The sequence below is a fragment of the Remersonia thermophila genome, chromosome 6 (assembly GCF_042764415.1).
Source record: "Remersonia thermophila strain ATCC 22073 chromosome 6, whole genome shotgun sequence".
Taxonomy (NCBI): domain Eukaryota; kingdom Fungi; phylum Ascomycota; class Sordariomycetes; order Sordariales; family Chaetomiaceae; genus Remersonia; species Remersonia thermophila.
Genome location: NC_092222.1, coordinates 2144034 through 2169669, shown reverse-complemented (window position 1 = coordinate 2169669; position 25636 = coordinate 2144034). Strand labels below are relative to the sequence as shown.

Below are 25636 nucleotides of genomic sequence, written 5' to 3'. Positions count from 1 at the left end.
ACCCCGGCCCCCTCCAAGTTCCAGATGCTTCGCTGCGCGCTCCCAACCGACAGCCGGCGATGAATGAGAGAGCTCGGCGTGCTAGCCACCTTCACCTACGGCTTCCTGCGGGCCCCGATGCGCCACAGCACCGCACCGCACCCCTCCCTAGCCTCTAAGGTATGATTGTACGCGCTAGTCGAGGATGGTTGCATCAACGAGGATCTTGGACGACGTCAGAGGCTGACCATAGCTCACCATAGCTGGCCATAGCTTGGCCTGTTCACATCAGAGACGTCTTCCAATCCCCCCCCCCCCCCCCCCCCCCCCCCCAAGGACCGGAGAAGCATATATAGCCTCAGCCGCGCCCTGGGATCAGAACGCTCCCTCGCACCTCCAACCATCTTGCCTACCCCGCCTGATCCATCCTCATACTCCTCTCTCGTCTCATTGATCTCTCCATCACACCACACACACAAAAAGGGACAGCCGTCTCTCAACGCCACCTAATCCACCATGGTAGCCATCCTGGCCCGCAACGACGTCCTCGAGCATCACCCGCCCGCGGGTCACCAGCAGCTGTCCACAAATGGCTCCAACTGGCTGTTCACCGTGACCAGCATCTTTGGCGTTGCTACCGTACGTCCCTACCATCCGCATCTCCCTTCATGAAACCCTCCGCCCCAAAGAGGCTAACACGTCAACCCCCCTCAGCTGGCCTTCTTCGTCCTCCAACTCAAGCCCCGCGGCGGCGAGCGCTTCTTCCACTACCTCTTCCTCATCGCCAGCTTCGCCGGTCTCATCACCTACTACGCCCAAGCCAGCAACCTCGGCTGGATCCTGGTCACCCAGGCTCACGAGCTGGACCGCTCGGGCGCGCTGCGCCAGATCTTTTGGCCCAAGTACTACTTCTGGGCGGTCGAGTTCGGCGCCGTCGTCCTCGCCCTCGGCGTGCTCTCGGGCGTCAGCTGGGCCACCATCCTCTTCCACGTCGCGCTGAGCTGGATCTGGGTCGCGAGCTACGACACCGCCGCGGCGACCGAGACCAACTTCAAGTGGGGCTTCTTCGCCTTTGGCACCCTCGCGCTGCTCTTCCTGCTCGCCGGCACGCTCCGGGACGGCCTCGCGAGCGCCGCCCGCGTCGGCGTCGCCAAGGGCGACTACGCGGCCCTCGCCGGCTGGGTCGCCCTGCTGTGGATCCAGTACCCGCTGGCCTGGGGCCTGACGGACGGCGGCAACTACCTGGGCGTGACGCCCGGCTTCATCTGGTTCGGCGTCCTCGACGTGCTGCTCACCGTCGGCACGGGCGTCGCCTTGGTGGCCTTTTTTGCGCGCCGCTGGGACTACGGCCGCCTCAACATCGCCTTCACCCAGTACGGCCGGGTTGCCCACCAGCCGGGCACGTTCCCGGAGAAGGACGCCCCGGCGCCGGCCGCGGCGGCTGCCTAAGGAGCTCTTGTCGGCTTTCCCTGTGGCGATGCTTGGCTCCCCGCCTCCTCCCGGGTTCGCGGCGACGCGGATGGGCAGGGACAAAGGCTCCAGGCAAATCATCGACAACCAACCCCCATCGGACGAAGTAACGAACCTCTCACGAGATACGACAGGGCAAAGCGACTCCAACGAATGGATGGGTGCTGGCGAAGCCGCGCTCTTCCGATGACACCCGCTGCTCACTCTGTGCTTTTTTTGCTTTTTGCTTTTTTTTTTCTGCCTTGCATTGAAACCCTCAAAGATACCCCCCACGCTCGTTTGGATAGACACGAAGGGATGAACGGGATGGAGCATCATAATGGAACGGCCGGGCTGGTGTAGCAACGCTGGAGAAAGTGAGGTATGGTGATGGATGGATGGATGGACAGATAATGTCTAATCTCGTCAGCACAGCAAGGCAGATGAAGAATAATGAGAAAACATGTCCATCCTTGGCACCTGACCTCCCTGATTTGATTCTTGACAATCTGCCTGGGTACCTAGTGGTGTGACACCAAAGAGGCCGTCAACACCAAGATGCGACTATGGTGGAGTTGGGACTACCGTGCAGAAAAAAGACACACGACGTTACCAACCTTAAAAACCATGCTTGGCGGTCCGTTGTATCCGTACAAGAGTTCCTCCCTCACTCCCATCGACCGTTACCCGTCCTTCATCATTCTATCTTGGGAGTGTAAGCGTCGGGGTGCCTTAACGACTCTCCTCCCCCCCAATGGAATACTCGGTTTGGAATCGATGGTTCGAGTGAAGAACAACAGCACCCGAGCTGTTACTGGGGAAAAGAAATCCATAAAGGAGGCATGAACTTCGATCAAGAGAGCCAAAAGATAGTAACAACAACAGCCCACTGCACCGCCGTGTATATCCCATCGTCACCTCGCATAAATAGGCCCCATTCCATCCGCTCCCCACCGCACCAGACAACAGATCCCAAACACAATGCCTCCCTGCCGACATTCGTCGTCCAACCCCATACACGCAGCCAAGAACAGAACACATAATAGAAAAAAATAAAAGAGAGAATAATTCCCTGTGCCTCGCCTCCCATCGCCTATACTATTAAACACACTTCACATAGAAGCAAGCAAAACAAGCAAACAAACAAGCAAGCAACGCAATCCTGTCAGTCCCGCAACAACAACATCATCATCATACCCCCACGGGGGCAGCCCCCTCAGGGACAGGAACATTGACGGCTGGAGCAGGAGCCGCAAGCGGGACCTGCATCTGCTGCACCTTCGGCATAAGGGGGGCGCGCGGAGCCGGCACGCCGCCGAAGCCGAGCATGCCAAGACCATGGTAGAAGAAGACGCCAACCATGAGGACGAGCAGCGGAATCTAAAAGAAAAAAAGTTCGTCAGCCACGCGCTCCACAACAAGCAGACGATACAGCAGCAACCGAGATGATAAGGCAAAGAAAAAAGAAAAGGAAAAAGAAAACACGGGGGAACGTACCCAAATGAAGAAAAGATTCCGATCCCAGCTCAACCTCTTGAGGTTCTGCGCGTGCGCCCTCCTCAACGTGGCCTGCTGCTCCTGGGTGATGGCGTCCTTGCGGCCGATCTCGAGCAGGGCAGGGATCTCCTGGCCTTCCGAGTAGTCGTCGTCCTCCGCGGCCACCATGGCAGCAGCCGCGGCTGCTCTGGTGCTCGTCTCGGCCGTGTGATGATCGAACAGGGCGGCGCACTTCGCATCCGCCACAGCCTCGGCGGCCGCTTGCGCGGCGGAGGCCCGCTTGGCGTCCAGGTCGTTTTGCCGCCGCTGTTGCTGAGGGAACAGTTCGTCGTACGCCGGCGGCGGAGTGCTCACCGCAGCCTTGCTCGAGAAGGGGGACAGGTGGTTGAGATCCCCCTCGTCGCCATCGGCAGCTCCCGGGCGGGCAGCGCCGCCGATCATGGTCGCCAGCCGCTGCAGCACGGCGTTCTCGGGCAGCGGCGGCATGTTGGGCATCTGCGGGAAGTTGGGGAGCTGGTTCGCAAACTGAGCAAACTGCGGCAGCTGCGGCAGCTGCGGGAGCTGAGGAAGCTGCGGCAGGTACTGCAGGTGGGGGCCCATGCGCTGCTGGAACTGCTGGAACTGAGCGGCGACCTGCTCCTTGATGGCAGCCATGAGAGCGCCGGTGGCATCGGTGCCGCGACGCCTGGGCCGGACAGGGCTCTGCATCCGCGCTGGGGTGTTGGCGGTGCTTCTGCGGGAGCGGGCGCGAAGCTCGAGCGGCTCTGGGATGTCGACCGATTCGCGCGGATCGTCGGACGAGTAGGCCTCGGTGTACTCTTCCTCGGAGACGTCTTCCTCCGCCTCGGACTCTTCGCTGGACGAGTCGGCAACAGCCACTGGGGAGAGCGCCATTGACGCGCGGAGCGACCTGAGGCTCGTAGAGCTGTTGACGCGGCTGTGCAGCGAGCTGCTGCTGCGGCTCTGCGACCGCCGGCGCTGTTCGCCGCGCTGGAGAATGCGCACCACCTCCTTCGACTTGGCCACGTCGGCGGCCGTAAGGCCGGCGAGGGTCCGCAGGGTAGGATCCGCACCGTGGGACAGCAGCAGGCGGACGATTTCGCCGTGGTTGCTCATGGCAGCCATGTGCAGGGCCGTGTAGCCGCCGTTGTCGCGCGGGTCGGGGTTGGCGCCGCGCGCGAGCAGGCCGGCAACGAAGCGGTGGAGGCCCATCTTGCAGGCGAGGTGAAGCATGGTCTGGCCGGTTGCTCTCCTCCGGAGATTCAACCGCGGCTTCCGCGTGCTGTTGCTGAGATCAATGAGCTCCATCAGCTTGAGGAGGTTGTGCTCCAAGGTGTGGTGGTGCTGGCTGGCCCCATCGACGCCGGACATGTCGCCGCCCGGCGACGGGTAGCAGCTCGACGACTCCTTGATGATACGGCGGGCGAACTCGGTCGGGTCCTCGTACCCGCCCGTCAGCTTGTTGCCGAGAATCATGAGCGCGGTGCGCAGCAGCTGCTGCTCGCTGTCGTCGACGTAGCGGAACCACTGCGGCGCCATGTTGATGCCCTTGATGGTGACCGGCACCATGCCGGCCGTCTCGGACGGGGGCAGCAGGCAGACCAGGGACTCGGACGACCAGTACGCGGTGCCCGGAGCGAGCTTCTCCCCGAACATGACCTGCATGCCGGCGTCGAAGCCTTGGCCCATGAGCGTGACCTCGATGCCGCCCGCGACAGGACCCTCGCCGGGGATCACCTTGAAGATGGCCCGTTGCGTCTGGGCCGGCTGCGGCCGACCCGGCAGGGCGTTCGGCGGCACGGGGCGCGGGGTGGGAGCCGGCATGGCGGTCGGGTTCTGGCGAGCCGCCGGCTGCGTGCCGAACATCATGGCCAGGTTCGCAAGGCTGGGGTTCCTGCTCGGGCCAGGCGAGAGCATCGGGGCGTTGCCCGTTGCCTGGGAGCCGTTGGCGAACAGGCTGGTTGCGTCCGGGGTCGCGGTGCCGGAGCCGAACAGCTGCATCTCGGTCGGCGCCGAGAAGGCGGGGGGCGGGGTCGGCGAGAAGGCCGAGGTGGCCGGGGTCATCATGGCCGAGTTCGGGCCTGCGTTCGGCTGCAAGCGGGACGCAGTCATGAACGAGGTGTCGAGAGGCGTCATGGCCAGATCGCTGGGCAGCTTGGTGATCGAGTGGTTGCCTCTCCGGCGTTTCGCGGGCCCCGACGAGAATGAAGGCGAGGCCGGGCGGGAGAGGAGGGGGGGGACGCCGGATGGCTGCATCTGCTCGGCCGGCACGGCCGAAACAGGGACGGAGTCCGTGGAGCTGCGCCGCGTGGCCTGCAGATCCGGGCTGGGGGACGATTCGAGCAGAGGACCGGGCCTCGAGTCGCCCATGGCCGCCATATCGTCCCGCGCGGTCAGCATGGCGCCCTGCGGGCCCGGGGCGGGCTTGGTGATGAGGTTGGGGCTCGTCGTCTTGTGGTCGTCGGTGATCATGATCGACTCGGACAGGGTCTGGGCGATCAACTTGCCGTGGTGGTCCGTGAGGGTGAAGATGATCTGGAACCCCTGCTTCTCGGCATGGTGGCGGCAGTAGCAGGCGATCCGCATGGGCGCCTCGACCTGCCAGAAGCGACGAGAGCCGGTGTCGGGATGGTTCTGGAGGGCCCATTCCTTGACCTCGTGGGTGTTGAAAACGATGACCCTCTTTGCCTCGTCCGCCCTCCACATCTCCTCGTCCTGCGGATGCTTCGACTTCTTGCGGCCGGCCCGTTTCCTCTCGCGGCCGATGCAGTTCTCGCAGATGCGAACCTCGCCGCCCTCCTGCGTCTTGACCTCCTCTTTCTCCTCCTCCTTGTCGGGGTCCGGCTTCGTCTCCTTGGCGTCCTTATCCCGCACGCCCGCGGCCTCCTTGGCCCGCCGCAGAGCCGCCGCCCTGTACTTTTGCACCTGCATGGCGCTCGTGCAGACGAGCATGGCGTGCAGCTCCAGCATGTCCGGCGACGGCTGGGGCGGCGGCTTGGACCAGAACTTGGGCTTGCTGATGGTGTGCCTCGGGAGGTGCACCTTGGTGACGCCTGTCGGGAGCTGCGGTAGCCGGAGGCGGATCGTGATTTGGGTCTCGACGCGGGATTTGGTGTTGGTCGCGCTGACCTCGAGGCTGTACGGGCCGGGCCCGTATTCTTGGTGTTCCATCGGGGGCTGCGGGACCACGTGCATCGGGTTGGAGAAGAAGGAGACTCCGATGGGAAGCTGGGCCGGATTGGGGAACAGGGCCCCCATCATCCTCGCCATGGACGCGGAGCTAGATTGGGCGTCTTGGGCGGCACGGAACTGGAAGTTCAAGGCGTGTTCGGACTGCGGCGGGCGTCCCGGCAGCGACGGCGCGGTGCTCGTATCCATCCGTATCCCTGGAGACTCAAACGTGAAGGGCTGGACGGGGAGAGGGGGGCATGCGTCAGCAAGGGACAAGCGGTGAGTCACACATTGGAGCGAAACCTACGATGTAGCCGTCTTCGCCGGCCTGAGGCGACGCCATAGCGGCGTCTGGGGAGAGGGAGGTGAGGGCCGAGCCGAAGGGGCTGCCCGTGTCCATCGGGCTGTGAAGCTGCGACTGACTCGGGGTGGTCGTGCTGAGAAACTCAAAGGGCTGATCGGCGGCGGTCGGTTGATACGCCGTGCCGGCCGGCGACCGGAAGTGATCGGGCGTGATGGTCCAGTCCGACTTCCCGTTAACGCCCAGCTTGGACGGCGGATCCCCCGGGGCGGTCATCTGGGTCAGGGAGGTGGCGTCGGTTCGCTTGGACGAGGCGGAGGAATCGAAGGTCGAGGCGCTCGGGGCGTCCCTGGAGCGCGAGCTGGCGCTCACGAAGGCGAGGGCTTCGGAGGGAGAGCCGGCCATCTGGGAAGGGTCGTGGGCAGCATGAAACGAGGCGGCGTCGTCGCTGCGCGGGCGGTGAGGATGGGGGCTCGCGGCTTGGGAGCCGTACAGGTCCGGGAGCGGGCTCCCCTCGTCGGAATCGATAAACTCGTTTGCGAAATGCGACTCGTTGATGTAGGCCGACATGTCAAAGTCCGTATCGCATAGCGTCTGGTCGGCCATGGTTGCGGCGGTGGCCGACGCGATGGTCGGTCGGGAATCGATCGTTCGATCAATCAATGAAGGATGGGGGAGTGGAGGTTGATGATGGTTCGCGGGTTTCGCTGAGGTTGGCTCGGACGGACGTGGCTGTGGCGAACAGCGGAGCTCGGCGGACAGGGAATCAGCCTCGTTTCGCGGGTTGGGCTCGTCGGCTTTCACTATGCGACCGTTGTTCGCCTCCTCATCGAGAGAGCGGTCAATGCAAAGGAACGTGGGAAAAAAAGAGAAAAAAAAAACAGAAGTTGGGTCAAGGCAAGAAAAAAAACCGCGGGAGAGAAGGGCGAGTTGTGGGATGCAAAAGGCTGCTTTCTTCTCCCCGCGATGGGTTTTGAGAATTACGGACGAGGGAGGTTCTTGCTAATTTCGTCACGGCAAAACTAGACCTTCAGGCCAAGGTTCAGGGCCACGCAAGAGGTTGACGGGCAGCACCCAAAAGGCTAGCGCCAGGGTGGCTGATAGGCCGGTAACATACCGTATGGTACGCGGTTCGTTACCGGCGTCCCTGATCAACCGCAACAGAATAACCCGGGCTGCCCAAACCACGGTTCGGGTGAGGATCCGTAATCCCATGTATCAAACGCCCGCTTCTCATTGGCCGCTGCCCGAATGCAAATGCGTTTATCGTGCATTTGCGTTGCACGCTCCCGATGGCCCGTCGAGCACCTCATTGCCATGGCAGAAGCGGCAAGAGTCGAGCCAAGCCGTCCTGGCGGTGAGGGTGTTTGAGCTTTTTCTCGTCCTGCCACCGGGGCATCACCAACTCCATTTTTTTTTGGTCCCGTCGCCAGACTTCGGGAAGCGAGACAAGCAACCAAACGTCAAGCAAAAAGCAAGCAAAGCAAAAAGGCTGTCTCCACTCCGTCATCTTGTCAGGAACAGGGAGGATGGAGGGCCGCAGATGCCGGAATACCACGTCGTCGCCGCGTCAGGCGTGAAAATGGACCACATTGTCGCCTAACAGGCCCCAGTTCTCCCCGGTTCCGCCCCAGTTCCCCATGCCCAAAAAGCGCTCGACAAGTATGTACATCCGTAGTGTACTGTGTAGTGTACACTACCCCAAGGATCGCCGGCGCCAAAGGGCCCCGACCCCCGACACTAGCCAAAGTTGGCGCTGTCAAGGTCGTGGGAAAAAAAAAGGGCTGGAACGTGCGGACCATCATCCCCTCCCGTCGGGCCTGGCTTGTGGATCTGTTGTTTTTCAGCTTTCTACATACGGACGTAGATGAGACAAGGACGATAGGCGGGCGGCCTGTCTATCGTCCTGACTCGAGACGAATTGATTGTGTAACGAGGGGCGGGATCGACCTGCTGGGAATATCTGGACTCCAGCATCCATAACTGGCTGCTGCTGAGATCGGTTGCGATAATTGCCCGCTTCGGCAGCTGTGCGACCGTAGAACCGGGGCTGTTTCGCAACCGGGCTCAGACAGCAGCGACCCAGCAGTGGTATAAACGCTCCGCGAGAAACATTGGGTCGATCCGGTTACCTATCTCGAGCCACGGCCATATCATCAGCCAGTTCTCGCCAACCTCCCTCAGCCGCTGTTCATCCGAAACTCTGGCCTAATCGGACGAACCCGGCTCTGCAGGAGCACGATATCAACCGCTGCCGCTGCGACTACCAGCACATACGACCATACCCACCAGAAAGCACGGGATCCCGTCCGCTCTCCCCTAGTTAAGCTGGTGAGGGCCCGAGTAGTAGTTGGGTCGGTGACGACCAGCGAATGCCGGGTGTTGTATGTTTTTGCCCCTCTTTTTTGCTTATTTGATATTTGTTCGGGTTTATTGGTTTATCGTCGCTTGCTATGCTTTTGACTCCACGTCAAGGAAGAGGCAGGGAGGGTTGTCAATCTTCCATTGCAGATAAGAGAGATCCATCCAACTGAGGAGACCTAGATGGATCCAGCGTGAAGCCGGACCTCCCTACGGTTGGTAATGCAAGAAGGTAGATAGGATTTCCCGAGACATCCACGGGTCCATCGAGCGAGGCGAGTCGAGGAACCCCGGTCCAGCTCAACGGCAAAGCTTCCATAATGCTGCGTTCCGATCCCCGGTTCCGCCATAGGTTGAACAACCTCGCTGCTCAAGCTTTCTAAGAGGTAATTATACACCGGATCGGTACGTAGAGGGAGGGTTAACAAGAGCCCGTGGCTGGAGGAAAGCCATGAGCAGGATGGAAGTGTTGCTGTGTTCACAAACCACCGCCGACCTCATCCTCGTTCCCAGTAGAAGGACGTGTGCCGATGGAGATGGGCCAAGGCTACCAGATCCGGTCCTATGAGATGGCAAGGCACCTAATTCTTTCCCGAAGTGGGAGAAGCGGAGCGAACGGCAGTCTGTCTGCCGAGCTTTCATCAAAACAATCTCCAGCGTTGGATATATAGATATCCCACAACCTCAACGATGAAGAGATATCATGCATCCATGGTACCGATGGACTCCTTTGGGTCCTTCTGGTCATCGCCATGAAGCCGCCCCCCCCCCCCCCCCCCCCCAAGTCTTGTGAATGAAATTTGATGTGACATTCCTCAAACACCCGCCCATCTAACCGCTACAATGTATCCCATGCCCCATGTGTACGCCAGCGAATTCATTCATCACTCGTCATCATTCACCATTCATGCATCCGGCAGTGCCAGCCAGACCCGACGAAGAAGAAGAAGAAGAAGAAGAAGAAAGACGCCCCGTCTCAAACGCCAACTCGAGCTCCCTCCCACACCAGGGCCAGTCTCGAGGAATATCCTTGAGCCGCCATCATAATGCCAATCCGACAAGAGGAGGACTACCTAACTCCTCTGCTTGCAATGTTGTCGTTGCAGTATTCTCTTGCCCCGAACCAAAAGGAATAACACGCCCACAAGATCCCGCCTGCTCCATCATCATCATCATCATTAACAAATATAGACACGCCCCGCAGAAGCCATAAGCCGACAAGACAAGCCGGTCAGCCCAGGCAAGGCACTCTCAAGCATGGATGGCCTTATCGATCCTCAGCGGCGGCAAACACCCATTCGACTCCCACTCCCAAGCGGCCATGCTCCAGTTGAGCTCTCTGCGCCAAAACAAGCCCAGCCCGCGGCCGCCATCGGCGCCGTTGAGAGCGGGGTGGTCGCTGCCGCGGTCCTCGGAGCAAAGCCCTCCCGTAAGCGGCATGCGGTGACGGAAGACGACTTTGCCCATGCGCGAGTGGAGGATGGCCATCGAGCACATAACGCATGGCTCGTGCGTGAGGTACATTTCGAGTCCGTGGCACAGGTAGCCGTCGGGGTTGGGGTGGTCGAGGTCGAAGACGCGCTTCTCGTCGGGGAGGACGGGGCTGTCCTGGAAGGCCTCAAACTCGAGGAGGGGCACCGGGCGCGTGTCCGTCTTGCGGCCTTCTGCGCGCACGAGCTTCTGGGCGACAAAGCTGATGGCGCGCATGGCAGCGTGCGCCATCGGGTTGCCCGTGCAGCCGGGCACGCTGCGATCTTGGTGCCGCCAGCGGCAGTCGGCGGCGAGCGCGACAAGGCGGGTTTGGCCCTCTTCCCGCTGGACGATGCAGACCCCAACGGGCTCGCCGTAGCCGGCTTCTTGGGTTTGCCGCGCCATCCTGTCGGCGAGACCCATCCATATGGCAGCGTCGCCGGCGATCTCGTCCGTCTGGCGCGCGATCATGGACGGGTGCGGGCCGACGGGGTTGTTTTTGCGGTAGAGGGAAGGCCAGAAGTGCTGCGACCACAGGGCGGCCTGGACCTGCGACGTCGGCGCCACCATGGGCACGGGGATGCTCTCGAGGAAGACGCCGTCCTCCAGGCCCTCGATCCCCGAGAGTGACCGAGCGACCTCGTCGCGGTTGAGCATGGTCTCGGGGCCGATGATGATGTAGATCCAGTTGGATTTGCCCGTGTGTATCTGGCGGCTCTGCGGGGACTCGTTCATGAATCGCGTCTTGAGGTGGGCGGGCAGGTCCGACGGCTTGGCGCACCGGCGCAGATGAGGAAAGCTCTTAAACGATTCATCTGGAAGCAGGTTGCGCAGCGTGCTGCTAGCTACGTCAGCAAAGAGAGCCAAGGCAGGGTCGCGAGTCGGCGGCTGGCCGTGGCATACAGGATGGCCGGGTTGGCCGATTTGGTCGGTACCCTGGTAATGAGCACATGGCCTGTCTGGTACTCGTCACGCAGCTCGAGCGTCGTTTTCAGCGGGATGAGAACTCCGTGCTCGATGTCGTCCTGGACGAGCTCCTGGACGATGGGTTCCTGGGCGGCAAGCGACTTCTTAATCGACCTGTCGTCGTCCTCCATCTTGTCCGTGCTGGCGAAGGGATTGAGAAGCCGAATCAGGCGTCGACAGAAGCCAAGACCAAAATCAAAAGCAGGCCTGCGGCCGAGCGAAGCATGCGACCTCACTGGATCCCGGAGGCACGTAGCGTTGGGAGAGGTGGTGGCCCGGGAAGACTCCGACTGCCAACGCGGGGTTGCGGGGTTGGAGAGGGCGAGCGGATGTTGGAGAGAAGAAGCAACGCGAGGACAACGAGGAAATCGGCACCAGCGCCTCAATAATCGAGCATGGCGGCTACCAGACAGACCATGCATTCACCTAGCGGGTCGGAAAGAGCGCTTGTCGTTCTAGAAGCTCCGCAGGAAACTGAAAGACACAAACCGGGCGGCCTAGGTAGCGTACGGCCAGGTACCTTGGCTAGAAGCATTCTGCCGTCGGTTTGCGATCGTCCCAAAAAACCGCGAACCTTCAAAATCACCGCCTTCCTGATTGAGTTTGGCCGTTCCTGACCAGTCGCTGCCAGACGCCGAAGCAGCCTGCAGCTGTCCCCCACAGGATCGTCCCACAACGTTACCCCACATGGCTAGCCAAATGTACCTACCTACCCAAGATCGGCGACCAGTCCCCCCCCCCCCCCCTCCCCATGCCTGGCCTCTGGTGACATTTGCACCAGCGTCACCCACTGACCGGTCCACTCGCCTGACGCACATTTCCTTGAACCCAAAACGAAGGGAGAACGACATGTTTAGGGTTTTCCCCCTCGCTTGGTCTTTTCGATTCGTTGGCGCTGAGTTCAGGCTGCGCTGCCGCCATTGGATGACGATGCAAACCTCCGACCTGGTGGAGGTTTCTCATGCCTGTGTGGATGAAGGTGAGCAGCAGCAGCAGCAGCAGCCGCCACCGTCAAAGTTCCGGCGTGGGAGGCTTGCTCTGGTCTCCGCTGTCATCCTGTACCTACATAGAACACGGTGTTCTGACATTGTTTATGAAGTGCCTCTTTGTGGCGTCATGGTTACGATCGGCGCCAGACTTGGGGCGATGCTGGCTGCCCACTCCGAATGTCCTCCGAATTCATTTTCCTCCGCGGCTGGGGAGTGGGTGGACAGACATCTTAAACCGGAAAGGCGACCCGACCCCGTTGAAGTCAGCGGAGCTAGTTATTTTGCCCACAGCGACCAGGATCCATGGCCGCGGCGGATCGCTAACCGAAGCGGACGCTCCCCATCCTTTGACGGGCAAGTGCCCGCGCTCTTGGCAGCATTGGTCGCATGGGCCCCCCCTCTCTCTCTCACGAAGTGAGCGGCTCGAGAGTGGGGGTCCGACGAACCCACATCCTCACCCACGGTGCGGCCGAATGCCCTCCGAGGATGGAGATGCATGGGCTGTGGTGGCAACGGGAGGAGAGAGAGAGAGAGGCGAGGTTCGCTGTCCCCCTCGCGCAACCATTTCGACGTTCCAGCAGCCAGGAAAAGCTCTCGAGAGGCAAACATTCTGGACCGAGTACACAACGTATTGCACTACCAAAAAAGCCAAGCCAGCCCATTCCTTGAATGCAGCAAGATCACCGTTGATCAACGGCAAAATGCCTGTTTTTAGCGGGCTTTGGGGAACAAGACGGACGTTTGCTGCCACATGCGCGACGAAGCAGCGGAGAGGCCGCTTGGCAGTGTTCGGCTCCGCAATGATTCCTTTGGTTTCAAAATCCGGGGAGCATGTGGAGGGGTTGCTTTGCGTCCCGGGAGGCGCGGGCCTTTGTCATTTGTTTTTGCGAAGTGTTTCCCGATAAGGTTGCAACGAAGGGCCATGGTGTGCTCGTCGAGCGAGGTCGGGCAATGCACACGAGTGGGAAGACGCTCCAGCACCAGTCACACGCAGCGCAACGCTCGCGGGGCGGCCAGGGGGCCGATGACAGTTTGGGAGTTTTTCAGCAATACATATGAATTGCGCCTCGCAGAGGAGGCACTGTTTTTTTTTTATTCTTTCAGCCTGCCCTATTCTTGTTTTCCATCCAGGTCCTGCTCCCGACGTTCTGCTCCGTCTGCTCCGTCTCTTGGACTCTTTCTTTGTCTTGCCCGACATCCCGTTGCACGAAACATCCATCGACGCTCTCCATTCTCAGCTTTCTCTGAGTCAGGCCTCTAGCTCTCAGCGGTGCAACCCCCGGATCTGGCCCTCGGGTCATCAGGTTGTCCGGCTAGTCTTCACATCGGTGGCTCTGTGACCTCCTGTCAGGACCAGTTCGCACCCCTTGCCTTGTTGGCAATTGGCCGATAATAAAGCCAACATGACGGCGCCAGGTGAGTGTCTCTCTTTTTTTCTCTTGCTTGCTTTGGTTTCCTCCCTCTCCTCTCCTCTCTCCTCTCCTCCCCCCCTCCCCTACACAGCACACTACGTAGTACATACCACACTAGCGTTGCGTTGTCCCATCTTCTTTGAGACGGGACTTTGCAAGAAAGACAGGGGGCGAGAGCGAAGTCGGCCACCGGCCAATAACACAGAGACGGCTCGGTTACGTCATCCCTCCCAACACCCTCCCCCCCCCTTCTTTTTGACCCCCATGCCCAGAGCACGGCACAGAATTTGGCGTCGCCATCGCTTGGTCGTTTCTCCATCCAATCAAGCCTCCACCCGCATGCACGCACTCACACAGCTGCACCCTCACAGAGCGACAGGACGTGGTGTGTGCTCTGCGGAGGCCCCCAAGGCGCACCCTCACAGCCAGCGCAAGCAGACATCAGGGTGAGTTTCTGCACGCCTCGCATCCATCGCATCCAATTCCTGTTTTCGCGCGCTCCGTTCAGGTCCCGGGGTGGAACGACCCAGCCTGATCCATGGTTGCAGGTTGCCATGCCATTCGGCGGCCCGTACCAGCCAGCCTCTTTCGGGGAGGGCTGACCCAAGGGCAAAAAAAACAAAACGTGGTGGACGAAAAAGGCCGAAGAGGAGCAGAGACACCGGCGCTCGCGGGCCGTTGATTTGTTGGGACTTACCCCCTCGGGACATGGGAGGCTCTTGTTGCGCCTGCGGTGGCCCTCCCTGCTCCTTGCTGAATCTGGCCTACCCTTGCAGCTGGGCACCCTCGCGAGAAATGATTGGCTGATCGCCCTTCTTTAGCCTACTCCTATTCCCCGCCGGCTGCAGACCCTTGCGCGCCGCTGCAACATTCTCTCGATCTTTGGCTTCGTTTATTTGCCCAAATTTCGAAGCCATCCATGCCTCGCCATCTGACGTCTGCTCACGACCACGCGACCCTCTTGGCCATCAAAGGTGTGGCCATCCTTCCTCATCGTCCGACCTTCATCATCTGCCCACCCCGTTCCCTCCTCGATCGCCAACGTCGCCGCTGACTCTCTTTGTTTTGTCTCTCTCTTCAAAGACACCTTTCCCACACCTCAGCATCAATCCCTGCGAAAGCTTGCTATGAGCCATTTGATGGCCGCGAGCATCTCGAATCCTCCATCGCCGACGATAGCCGCCAACGGAGTTGGCCACGATGTTGATGCCCACCCTCCTACGCTCTCCCCGCCAGCGCTCACCCATGCGCTGAGGGCCTTGGAGAAGTCGGGTCCGACGCTCCCAGCCGCCAACGGCCTGCAGTATGACTCACCCTACTCGCGGAGCCTCTCGTCGACGGCCCCCGCGTCGCCCCGCATGTAAGTCGCTTTGCAACTCCACCGCGCCTCTCCATCGTCCCAACGCCGCCTCCGTCCACCGTGTCGCGTTGGCTAACGCGCGCCCGCCCGCGCAGCCCGCCCGTCCGCCAGAACTCCGGGAGCCAGACGCCGCGAGTCCGCCCCCATGCGACGACGCTCAACATCCCCGGCATGACGCGCTCGCGCGCATCGCCCGATGGACGCATCCCCGATCGCGACGTGGCCGCCAAGCTGGTCATCATCATGGTCGGCCTGCCCGCTCGCGGCAAGTCGTACATCACCAAGAAGATCCAGCGCTACCTGTCGTGGCAGCAGCACAACACCAAGATCTTCAACGTCGGCCACCGGAGACGCATGGTCGCCGGAATGACCAGCGCCATCCCCAAGTCGACCGCGACCCGCGACGGGACCGACGTCGCCAGCCAGGCCGCGACGATCCTCTCCAAGGGAACCGCGGGCCCCGACATCGTGGTTCACGAGGAACCGACGAAGCTCGACCTCAAGATGGACCAGTCGGCCACCTTCTTTGACCCCAAGAACGAGACCGCCGCCAAGCTGCGCGAGCAGGTCGCCATGGACACCCTGGACGAGCTCCTGGATTATCTCCTGCAGCAGGGCGGCGCCGTTGGCATTCTGGATGCTACTAACAGTACCGTCCACCGTCGGAAGCTCCTGGTGGAGCGCATCCGTGCCCGGGAGCCCAAGCTGGGCATTCTCTTCATCGAAAGCATCTGCCATGACCAGAATGTCAGTCACTGTTCCTCCTCGCCCTTGTCATGTCTAGCCTCCGTTAACGACTTGGATGTGTACAGCTCCTCGAAGCCAACATGCGCCTGAAGCTCTTCGGGCCGGACTACAAGGACCAAGATCCGACCAAGGCCCTGGAGGACTTCAAGAAGAGGGTCAAGGCGTATGAAAGCGCGTACGAGCCTCTCGGCCAGTGGGAGGAGGACAACGATTTGCAGTACATCCAGGTATGTGCTCCATCTCGACCCAAGCATCATTATGCGGCTCCCCGCTCACAAACGAGGGACCAGATGATCGATGTCGGGCGCAAGATCATTCAGCACCGGCTGCGGGGCTTCCTGAGCGGCGGCATCGTGTCGTACCTCACGACGTTCAACCTGTCGCCCAGGCAAATCTGGATCACGCGCCACGGCCAGAGCGTCGACAACAAGTTCCACAAGCTTGGCGGCAACTCGGAGCTGACGGAGCGCGGTCACTATTACGGGCAAGCCCTGTACAACTTCATCACGTACAAGCGCAAGGAGTGGCTGGTCGAGCAAAAGGCCAAGATCGCCTCGTCGACCTTCCCGCCCAAGCCCGGCGACAACACGCCTCCCTACCCCGAGCTCAACCAGGAGCTCGACGACAAGAACTTTTGCGTTTGGACGTCGATGCTGAAGCGCTCCATCGAGACGGCCGAGTACTTTGAGGCCGACGACGACTACGACGTCAAGGCCTGGGAGATGCTCAACGAGCTTAACGCCGGTGACTTTGAGGGCATGACGTATGACGAAATCGCCGAAAAGTACCCCGAGGAGTTCGAGAAGCGCGCCAAGGACAAGCTCCAGTACATCTACCCGGGCGTCGGCGGCGAGGGATACCTGCAGGTCATCAGCCGCCTGCGCGACATGGTGCGCGAGATCGAGCGCATCACCGACCATGTGCTCATCATCGCGCACCGCTCGGTTTGCCGCGTGTTGATGGCGTATTTTATGGACCTGACCAGGAACGACATTGCCGACCTCGACGTGCCGCTCGGCATGTTGTACGCCATCGAACCCAAGCCTTACGGCATCGTGTTCCATGCCTACAGGTACAACGAGACCACGGGCTGGTTTGATGAGCTGCCGGACTACAAGCCGTCCAAGATGGTAGACCCCAACTCGTGAGCGAGCCTCGGGCCGGCTTGTAGGGCGGGTCTGTACGACTACACCCACCCATCCACGCACACACACAAATGAGTTGGAATATCAGGGACATACGGGACCAAACGGGGGGGTTTGCTTGCTTACTTGTTTGTTTGCTTGTTTGTTTGTTTGTTCATTCGTGTTTGGTGGGCTTTGTGGGTTTCCATGGGGAAATGGCGGCGCAATCATCGGCTATCCGGGTTGTTGTCTTTTTTTTTTTCTTGATTATTTTCTTCTCTTGATCACGGCGCATTCAGGAGGATTCAAGGAAGGGGGGGCAAAGGCGCGACAGCGTGACGAGCAATCTACGGGAGCACGGGAACCACGGGGAGCACACAACGATGTGGGAACATGGAACATGGGATCTCTGGTACGGAGGCAACACTTGCGGATTACGGGTTCATTGGGAGGCCATCATGGGTCTGTTTTGCATTCACTTGAAGTGGTGGGGTTTCTTTCCCTCCCACCAGCGGATGTGTTTTGGGGGTTGGAGAACGGATGGATTTCATCAATCTGCCATGCTGTCGCGAGGATGCTGGCGCGGTTAGAGCTTGCTTGCTGGCTAGCTAGCTTGGTTTTCTGGTGTCTTGTTCGGAGGGGTTGAAGCTTGCACAAGCAAAGGAGGGTTCATCCTCACGTGCAAGGATCGACTTGAAGTATTCTGGCGTGTAGGAAAATACAATATACTACAGGTGGCTTGCATGCGAGTCGGACTGTTGTGACACTGTGGATCATGACGTGGGTGTACATGGGGAGCATGGAACAGGCAAACCAACAGCTCACATGGAGTCTGAAAGGGAGCAGTATGGCTGTGGCGAGCCTGGAGACGCACCCTTATGACCTGCGAGCCGCCCACGCACAACAAGGCATCCCTCTGGCCCGATGCGGGTGGTTCATGAGGCCGGGGTAAGGAGATTAACCATCTAAGTCTCACCACCATCATCATGAGCAACACTTGCCTCGAAGTCATGCCATCCTCAACCATGGTACTTGGGAACCTGAACGTGGGCAAACACCGAAGGGAGGCACCCGGTGGTGATGTAGGGGTGGTGAAAGAATCTGCTGCCCAACCGTCAGGCACCTAAGGTATCTACCTTAGGTAACTTACGGTCCGATGTGATAGCTTCCATGGAGCATGTTTCTTGGGCTTGCTGGAGGTGATTCCTTAATTGGTCGCTGTGTTGGCTTACACAACCCTCATCAATGGCACCCCCCAACCCCCCATCAAGCCCCCATAGTTACATCACAGGACTAGAAGATACTGCCCCCAAATCCGAAAGACAAACCAAAACCCCTCGGGTATGTATCGCGGAGTATACCATTACCATAACATCAATCTTACAGTTGGTCCAGGATTTCAGTAGATGGTTCCACCAGATCTTTATCCCCCTACCCCCTTTCACCCGGTTCTACCCCAATGTACCACCACCCTAGAACAACCAGCTCGGGATATTCAGCCATTCCAACCCAAACCCAGTCATTTCCAACTCCCTTCCCCAGCACTGAGAGCATTATGCACGACCCGCTCCCCTCCAATCCACATCCAACTTCATCAATTCACCCTCAAGGCCTTGCGATATGTGCCATCTCAAAGAATCAGTCTGTAGGTCTGGAAATGGAGCGGTACCTAGGCAAGGCCAACCACCTCATCCCCCGCCCGTGATCATGGCAATCTGCTGCGCCCTCCTCCTATCCACCTCCCGCTTCAGCATCACAAGGCACGTCGCCACCACCAACACAACCGCCATCTCCCGGTCGGCCTTGGCCCGGCCATGACCCCCCTCCCCCCCTTCCCCCTCCGCGTCCGCCTCCTCCATCGCCGCCTCCCACAGCCGCAGGTACAGCACAAGCCTCCCGCCGTTCCCCGCGCTGCAGGCGCCGCTCCCCTGCGCCCGCAGCGCCGGGCCGCGGAGGAGGTACGCCACGGGGGTTCGGAGCGTGCCGCCGGCGCCAGCGGCGGAGGGCTGGGGGTCGTACGCGCGAGCGACGCGGACGACGCGGTCGAGGATCAGCAGGCTCGAGACCTTGCCGCGGCCTTCCTCTCCCTTGGCCCCCGCGCTCCCGGGCGCCGCCGTCGCCAGCCGGGGCACCAGCGTCCTGGCGAGGGCGCGGCGCTCGGAGCGCGAGCCGTAGCGCCATTCGAAGGTGCCCAGGCGGGTGCGGAAGGTGGTGGCGCGGGTGAGGAGGCCCGAGGAGCGGATCGGGAAGGCGTCCCATGGTTGGGAGGTCGAGTTAGATGGGTCAGATGGGACAGATGGGTCTCGGAGGGTCGGATCGGACTCTGCGGCGCGCGATGATGATGACGACAACGACGACGAAGAGGGAGGGAGCGTCGTGGTCGTGCTTTTCCCCCCTTTTCCGTAGAGAAGGTCGGCCAGGGTCTCGCGGGACAGCGAGCCCGAGTACGGGGCGAAGAGGCGGACGATGGGCGGGCGGCCGGGGCCGAAGCGGTACGTGGTGGTGGCGAGGACGGGGATGGGCGCGGCCTCGTCGTCAACGGCCGGGTTGGCTTCCAGCGCCGGGGTGAGGTAGCAGCTTCCGGAGCCGCGCTCGGGGCGGATCGAGGCGAATTCCGGCGCCACATGGCCGGGCTGGTCAGGGCAGAGGGAGAAGATGGGGATGTAGTCCGGGCGCGGGTCAAACGGGAAAGATAGCCAGGGCTTGCCCTGGGTTTCGATCTGCAGCTGGACCGAGGGTCGGAAGGTGGTAGCCGTCGAGGAGGACGAGAGGACTGTCTCGCTGTAGGGGGGAGGGGCCGAGAAGATGGAAGAAGGGGCGCTGCCGATTTGCGCCAGTTCCATGTCGTCCGGTGTATAACCCGGAGGAAGCGAGCGTAGAGCGGAGTGGCGAGAGCGGAGAGCAGTCATGGCGTGTACATGGCGAGCGTGAAGCACGAGATGGTAAATGTGGAAGACTATACGAGGTGGTGCGGATGCCAAGGATCCAAAATCAAGATGAATGTTGTGGTGGCAATGGGATATTCCAACTGCCAACTCTCTCTCTCTCTCACACAGCAGAGCTCTCGTATTATATACCATCTCACAGCTCTGAGCTCACATCGACAGCTGCATCACCGTGACGTTGATGTCAGGGGTGCCCAAACGCACAATCCAACCAATCTCCTTTTGCGTAGCCCAGAAAGCGAAGAATGCGGGAACGCCAGGCATTCTCCGAGATCGACGCCTCTTCTGGTGGCTTTGACCAGCTCAAGGTTGCCCGGACACAACGACCGATGGAAGTGAAGTCATCGCCGCCATGTTCCAGCGAGGGTCCCACCAATGAAGTCCCCCCGCCCCACAAAATCAACGGCCCCACCCATGCCGGTCGGGATCCTTGGCACGGCGAAAAGATCCAACCAGCGGCCGACCCGAAACACGACATGTGGGGCTGGGAATTCGGTGGTGGAGCCTCGGTGACGGTCTTGGTGTTGTCCATCTCGACATATCCATCTTGATGTCTTGTTGAGTATTCGTTTCTCTGCCGCACGACGAGACATGGCAACGCCCAATGCGAGGGCTCTGTGATGCTGGCAATACGGAACACAGAGGAGACCATCAGAAACGCAGACATGCTGAGGGGAGATGCGAGGAGCGAGTGGAGAGGTGCCATCAATGGTTGCAAGTCCTCAACTTCACGCCCCGAGGCGCAGATGATGCCTTGGCCTAGTAGAGGATCTCTGTATGTTCCGAGCTGCTGCTATTCCCACCGCATTCTTGACTTGACACTCCCAAGATAAAACCAAGACAAGATCTTCCTCGCTCACTACAACGTCCTCCCAAAGAACCCCCTGTCCCGATCCAGCTGCTCCTGCACCCATATCGGAAACGCCATGTACGGCCGGTGCTCGTCGTTGACAAGCCTGATGTTGTGTTTAAGCCAACCCGTATTGGTGGACGCACCGGCCCCGCCACCTGGACTGCCGCCACTCTTCTTCTGCGTGTTCCTACCCTCAGGCAACTTGGCCGCTCCCTTGAGCTCCGTCTCGCAGATGGTCGCCATGACCTGCTCCAGCGCGTTCCAATGCGCCCCGAGCACCAGCGCCACCTGGTTGTCCGGGTCCACAAGCCGCCGGAACTCGTCGTGGGTGAGCAAGATCCACCACCCATAGAGATCTGTAAGCGAGGAGTAGGCTGGGGTGTGTGTTGGCCGAACATGCAGACAAACAAGGAAGCTAGAAGCAATTTGGGCCAGAACTCACCCTGCCACGAGCTCACGCTCAACCCCTCGGCCAGATCCCTCAATCGCTCCCAATACTTCCTCTCCACCTCCCTCCCTCCCTCCTCCACCAGCGCCGCGAGCCTTGCCACCCCGCTCTGCGCCCTCGCCGCCCACTCCGCATCCACCAGCGGCAGCGCCTCCATAAACGGCCGGAGCACCTCGCGCTGCCGGTCGTGCGCCATCAGCGGGCCAAACAGGATTTTGGCGTTGCGTATGTACATTTGGATGGCCACAAGCACGACGCCGCGCACAAAGGTCATAAACTCGGCCATGCCGTCGGCGAGGAGGACGGATTGGTAGGTTAGCGCGAAGCAGGTGGCGATGAGGGCGTTGCCTTCTTCGAAGAGGGGGTCAGAAGTGCCGGTTGGGAGGGGCGGGATTGCGGGCAGAGGGGAGGGTGAGGGTGGTGAGGTTAAGCCAGCTGGTGGAGATGGAGGGGAACGAGAAGAAGGGGTATGTTGGGGCCTTTTCTTTTTGCTGGTGTTCTTGTCACTGTCGTTGCTGCTGCTGCTATCAGCGGTGCTCCTGTTGGAAGAAGGGACCGAACCAGCAGCTGACGGCGCCGGCGCGCCGAGTGCCTTTTTGATGGCCCTGATGGCTTTGAGACGGTGGGAGAGAGCTGCTTCGGCGAGCGAGGGATCCGTCTGCATCAGCTCCGAGGCCGAATAGCCAAGAATGGCGTGCATGAGGAATTCGTGCTGGAGGCAGAGTCAATACCAGGACGATGGGGAGGAGGAAGCAAAAGAAGACGAGGAGAGAACGCTCCCTACCCTCTCCGCCAGACAGGGGATTTCGTGCAACCAAATGTCCTCAGAGCCGATCGGATGATGCGGATAGCAATTGAGCAAAAAGTTCTGCAGCAACCTCATGTCTTGCAGACTGAACAGGGGCATTTGGTTTTGCGGCTGCTCCTGTGTGAGTCTCAAATGCGTCTCACCCACAAGAAAACAGCAGCAAAGGGCAGCCCGTACCTGGTGCACGATGGTCGGCATCGTGGGATACTCACATCGGAGGCCCTGCTTCACGCAGTGCGCACACGCGGGCCGTGTCTCTTGACACTACATGTTGAAGAGTTGAATTAGGCACCACCAGGCGAGGCTGAGCATGATCCCAAGGTCAGAACCTATAAAACATACCTTAATCCTCCTCCTCTTGCAATTAAAACAACCCCTCCTGCTCTTTGTATGCCCCCTTCTCTCCAGCCGCGGTTTCGCTGCTGCCGCCGCCGCCGCCGCCTGCAAAGCAGCGAGCTGCAGCGACGACAATGTCGACGATGATGACGAAGGTGGGAGATCCCAACCGCCCTGGCCCCAGGTAACCGTGCGCGGAGTGCCGGCTGGAACAAGGGGTCGCAGTCGCATCGTCGTCTGGGCGAGTGACAAGGGCGGACCACTCCGGGGTGCAGCTGGTTCTGCCGGTGCCGTTTCCGCTGACACTGGCGGCGGAGGTGGTCGTGGGAGTGCCGAGAACGGCTGCTGTTGCTGCGATGGTACGGAGGACAAGGACGCCACAGACCCCGTCTCGGGGCTGGTGCCGCCGCCGCCGCCGCCGCCGCCGCCGCCGCTGTAACTGAGATAGCCCAGGTACAGGTCTAAATTTAGGTCTGGGTTTAGATCCAAGCTGTCGCCGGCAACGGCGGGTTGGAGGAAGAGGTAGGACGAGTAATCCACGTCGACTGGCGGCATCACGGCATCGCTGACATCATTCCCCATCAAATCCTCGCTCCCACCTTCACCGCCGCCGTCCGGGGCGCCTGGTACGGGTAGGAAAGGAGTCGACGGATCGGTAAAGCTATCTACGGATGGGAACATGTTGTTTGGGTGGCCTTCCATGATTTCAAGGTTCCGCCCGAGGGTGAGAGTGATTGTTGGTGCGGTTCAATCTTCGGTCTAGCGCCTTCGTTTGGCCTAGAGGGCGTGGCACGGCATAGGATGTCGATGGGCAAGTCCAAGGTACAAGGCAGCAGCCCGTCCCAAGCTACCTAGCTCACGTTTGGCTCTTACCCCTCAGTAGAACGTTGTTGCGGTCAGGACGCCTCACGGAACGATGCCAAGCATCTCCCAACGTTCCTTTGTGGCAATGCCGATCACCTCGGCTTCTGGTAGGGCTGATTACGAAAGACGATTGGTTATCAATGATCAACCTCACCAACCAGCCAGTCCATGAATAGAATATACCCTGCTTCGACCGCTGCGGTAAAGACGGTAGCATTGTCATGGCGTATGAGATAAGGTATTAATCAGGCCGGGGTTGCTCGCGGAACCGGCCACTCAGGGGTCTCAATTAGAGCATCGCTCGGATTGGGTTTGACCGGCCCTTGGTGGCCGCGACGGCCGTGATTCATGGCTCATGAGGAACTGTGGCCGTGCCGCAGGGCTGATAGCAGCGCTGGCGACGGCTGGTGACTCCTAATGGTCTACTCCTCTTGCACCACATGCATCGGAGGCAAATTCTGGTAGGACACTGCTAGCTCGCTCCCCGAACATACCCGACATTTAGAGGTTGCACGGAAGAGCCGTGCACACCTTCAAGAAGCATCAAAAGCTGGACACTATAGTCCCCATCCTTTGCGGAGGATGGAGGTTCTACCTGATGCATCCAGTCTGTGGTGGTTTACCATCACACAATGTCGCTGTATTCCTCCTGCACATTAGATGCAGCCTTCCGCGCCTTTCTCCGAGGGAACATGGTCGCCGTCGATCGGCAGTCACCCGCTCCGCGGCCGCTACCCGCTGCCCGCTGGCTTTTGTTCTCACGGAGAAGCAATACGCCCACGGCCCCGAGACCAGACGAACATGGCTTGACGGCTGTGCGCGATGAGATATCGTAAAACGAGCGTTTCAAGGCATTGCGCCGCGAATTGAACTGCGCCTGGTCGTCACACATTCGCCGGGTTTTGTGACAAGGCGCCAGAGCCAGTCCTCCTCTTCAATGGTCAAGGCCGCTGCGAGGGAAAAGCGTCTTGATGCTGTGTCATTCAGCCCCAACAAAAAGACAACTCCGATTGACGCGATGCTGTCGGCAGCCTTTGACTTGGATCTTGACGATCCCGATGCGCGGCAGAGAAACTCGAGCCGTTCCAGCAAACGCCGTGGCTTGCGACCCCTGGCGTTAGACGTTGTCTTGCAATTTCCATGAGACTTCGGGCTGGACAACGAAGACGTCTGGCAGGCTCGAATTCTTGAAACACAAAGAAAGGAAGAAGAGAAAAAAAGTAAGAAAAAAACAAACACAGAGACATTCGGCATCCGTCTCATTATGTAGCTAGGTACCTACGTAGGTACCTCGGTACTCTTCGAACTACCTTACGATGATAACTCGGTAACAAGCGACAAGGGCCATTACCAAAAAAAAAAAAAAAAAAAAAAAAAAAAAAAAAAAAAAAAAAAAAAAACAATCCAACTTCCTCACGAGTCAAGCAAACCGGAGCCAGGGAACGCTACCTCAGGTACACAGTACCTACTGTGTACACCGGAGGCGCACAAGAAGGGTATTGTTATGCGCCCAATAGCGACCCCATTGGGCGGCCATGCCGGATGGATGCATCCATCTCATCCCGACGATTTTTCCGCTGCAAAAGTTCTGCCCGCAGCCAACAGGCATCTCCCTGCACCAGACGAGAAGACCGGGGAACGCGGTGCCTGGACAACGCAGTTGGGACACAACATCAACATGACGGGCGCGGTCGGCAAATCGTGGCCGCTCAGGCAAATATCCCTCGGCGCTTCCGTCCTGCACATCCCTTTCTTCATGCGTACAAGCACGGCACCTCATCCTCGGCTGTGCGAGCGTGCGGGCGAGACATGTCGTCATCCTGTGTCTTGCCGAAAGGCTGCAACCCAGAAAATCCCCGCGTACGTGTCAAACAGGGACGGATGTCTGCCGTGCGGGACATCGCCCCGTGGCGACGGATGCAATTTCGCTTGCGGCCCGCAAGACGGGTGTCAAAAACGCAGATGACGGGACAAGACAGTGTCACCTACCGTCTATCAGCGAGGCCCGCTTTGTGGGATGTCCTCAACCCCCTCCCCCCCAAGGCCATATCGCTGCATGCCGTGTGATCTATGATGCTTGGGAACGCCGAGCACGGAAGCAAGAGCTGGAGGCCCGGTTGGGCGGTTGCATGCCGTGACAGCCGTGCAGCACTCTTCGATAGGCTGACCTACTACTATAGTATATACAAGTATGTAGAAGTGCGGGGTGGGGTTGAAAAGCGTCAAAGTGATGATGCAGTGTTGCGGTGTGCCCTGGACGAGGTCCGAAGACGACGCTAGAACAGACCTGTCGCAGTTTGGCTCTGCCAAGTCGTGTCTGCCAGAAGTTCCCGCCCCAATAGCACACGAAACCCTGGACTGTTTCAACCCGAAGCACATGGATGTGCCCTCCACAAGGCTGCGGTCGCAAGCCGCCGCGAGAAGTTCTGTGCGCAGGGCTAGGGGTCTCCGACCCCGTTTTTTGAGATGCCGGCGCCACAGGCTCGGGAATGTCGTGGATCGTTGTCCGATGGATGGCGCTATGAACAATTGCGATGGACCCCAAACAGTTCCAGA

The 25636-nt window shown here is 59.9% G+C and overlaps 6 protein-coding genes across 6 annotated transcripts; 2 read left to right on the top strand and 4 right to left on the bottom strand.

The window, feature by feature from the left end:
• Positions 1 to 495: 495 nt before the first annotated feature.
• VTJ83DRAFT_6771 (uncharacterized protein) lies at positions 496 to 1428 on the top strand (the record flags this gene model as incomplete). The annotated part of the gene is made up of 2 exons (XM_071013519.1): positions 496 to 618; positions 694 to 1428. The coding sequence occupies 2 exons, from the start codon at positions 496 to 498 to the stop codon at positions 1426 to 1428; spliced, it is 858 nt and encodes a 285-aa protein (XP_070864398.1).
• A 1191-nt stretch (positions 1429 to 2619) lies between these two features.
• Positions 2620 to 7003, bottom strand: VTJ83DRAFT_6770 (uncharacterized protein; the record flags this gene model as incomplete). The annotated part of the gene is made up of 3 exons (XM_071013518.1): positions 2620 to 2808; positions 2926 to 6333; positions 6404 to 7003. The coding sequence occupies 3 exons, from the start codon at positions 7001 to 7003 to the stop codon at positions 2620 to 2622; spliced, it is 4197 nt and encodes a 1398-aa protein (XP_070864397.1).
• A 3006-nt stretch (positions 7004 to 10009) lies between these two features.
• Positions 10010 to 11616, bottom strand: VTJ83DRAFT_6769 (uncharacterized protein; the record flags this gene model as incomplete). Its single annotated transcript, XM_071013516.1, has 2 exons — positions 10010 to 11066; positions 11132 to 11616. The coding sequence occupies 2 exons, from the start codon at positions 11614 to 11616 to the stop codon at positions 10010 to 10012; spliced, it is 1542 nt and encodes a 513-aa protein (XP_070864396.1).
• Positions 11617 to 13586: 1970 nt separating this feature from the next.
• VTJ83DRAFT_6768 (uncharacterized protein) lies at positions 13587 to 16850 on the top strand (the record flags this gene model as incomplete). The annotated part of the gene is made up of 7 exons (XM_071013515.1): positions 13587 to 13599; positions 13967 to 14041; positions 14417 to 14569; positions 14679 to 14955; positions 15051 to 15702; positions 15768 to 15929; positions 15993 to 16850. The coding sequence occupies 7 exons, from the start codon at positions 13587 to 13589 to the stop codon at positions 16848 to 16850; spliced, it is 2190 nt and encodes a 729-aa protein (XP_070864395.1).
• Positions 16851 to 18514: 1664 nt separating this feature from the next.
• On the bottom strand, positions 18515 to 19906 carry VTJ83DRAFT_6767 (uncharacterized protein; the record flags this gene model as incomplete). Its single annotated transcript, XM_071013514.1, has 1 exon — positions 18515 to 19906. The coding sequence occupies one exon, from the start codon at positions 19904 to 19906 to the stop codon at positions 18515 to 18517; it is 1392 nt and encodes a 463-aa protein (XP_070864394.1).
• Positions 19907 to 20630: 724 nt separating this feature from the next.
• On the bottom strand, positions 20631 to 22918 carry VTJ83DRAFT_6766 (uncharacterized protein; the record flags this gene model as incomplete). The annotated part of the gene is made up of 5 exons (XM_071013513.1): positions 20631 to 20998; positions 21067 to 21784; positions 21857 to 21991; positions 22058 to 22144; positions 22223 to 22918. 5 exons carry the CDS (start codon positions 22916 to 22918, stop codon positions 20631 to 20633), a joined length of 2004 nt encoding a protein of 667 aa, XP_070864393.1.
• Positions 22919 to 25636: the final 2718 nt, after the last annotated feature.